This window comes from Etheostoma cragini, chromosome 3, assembly GCF_013103735.1.
Source record: "Etheostoma cragini isolate CJK2018 chromosome 3, CSU_Ecrag_1.0, whole genome shotgun sequence".
Classification (NCBI taxonomy): Eukaryota; Metazoa; Chordata; class Actinopteri; order Perciformes; family Percidae; genus Etheostoma; species Etheostoma cragini.
In genome coordinates this window covers 28,415,847-28,417,001 of record NC_048409.1, presented here as the reverse complement: position 1 = coordinate 28,417,001, position 1,155 = coordinate 28,415,847, and the positions used below count along the sequence as shown (strand labels likewise).

The 1,155-nt window shown below is 48.0% G+C and overlaps 1 protein-coding gene across 1 annotated transcript in view; it reads left to right on the top strand.

Annotated features, from left to right (window-relative positions):
• Nucleotides 1-1,155, top strand: part of capn5a (calpain 5a) — a 34,064-nt gene that overhangs the window by 23,719 nt on the left and 9,190 nt on the right. The window contains exon 5 of the mRNA XM_034867808.1: nt 150-313. Coding sequence (XP_034723699.1) covers nt 150-313 — 164 coding nt within the window. The remainder of the gene's footprint in view (nt 1-149; nt 314-1,155) is intronic.

Here is a 1,155-nt window from a genome sequence, read left to right as displayed (position 1 = left end):
AATAAAGTTGACTCTAATCTAATCTACTTGTGCTTCATCGGGGGGGGGGTATGGAAAACAACAGGATGTCACACAAATGTCACTCCCACCGGATGTGTTTAATCATACATCCGGCGTGTGTTTGTCCTCGTCTCACCCGGATCGAGCAGCTGATGAGCCCCCCTCTGTCGTGGACTTTCAGGACTCTCTCGAACAGCTTGCTGCGTTTCTCTGGATCTTCTTTGACCCCGTTCTCCACCAGGTCCATCGGCTCCGACACGCCGCCAGTGAAATCCACGAGCGCGTCGGCCGTGTTGCCCCCGTCAAGCGCCTCGTAGCAACCAGACATCCTGGAAACACACACAACCAGTCGTCAACGCCCACACACACACACACACACACATTTTAACTCCTGTTGATTCTTTTTCCACATCTCCGCCCTCAGGTTTTTTGTTTGTTTTTTGAATAGATACGTATTTACTACGTAGGTACTGCATTTCGTTGCATTGTACCTGTACATGTGTAATGACAATAAAGTTGAATCTAATCTAATCATTTGTGCATTTTTAGGCCTTTTATGACCTAAGTAAGGCCTAAAATTAGGTCTTAATTAGGCGTCAGTTATTTTCTTTAGACTTCCAGCTCTTCCCTTTCACCTGAAGGCGTTAAAAGGAGAAAGAGGGAATGACGTGCAGCAGGTCAGAGTTGAACCTGCGTCCGCTGCGTCGAGGAGTAAACTGTATATGGGCGCCCGCTCTACCAAAAACAAAATGACATTACAAATGTTAAAGTGAAATAATATCATAGTATTGTGAGATTATTACTTTTGATGTTTGTATTTTTATACATCAGTTGGACAGTTTTCAGTGCCGATATTTGTTGTTTCAATGCCAAAATTTTGACTTTCAATACAACAGGTTACTGTCACTGTTCTGGCTCCATACAGACCCGTTGTGGGGGTCTTACTTGGCGTAGGCCTTCTCCACCAGCGCGCTCCAGAACTCGTTGGGGTCGTTGGAGTGGCAGTAGACCAGCTTCCCGTTCACCGTGGCCAGCCGGTCGTCGATCACCACGTCCACCCACTCCCCGAACCGCCAGAACCGGAAGTGGAAGATCCCGGCGTAGGACTCCGGTTTCTGGTCGTTCCACTCCTGGTCCTTCCAGTCGGGGATCACC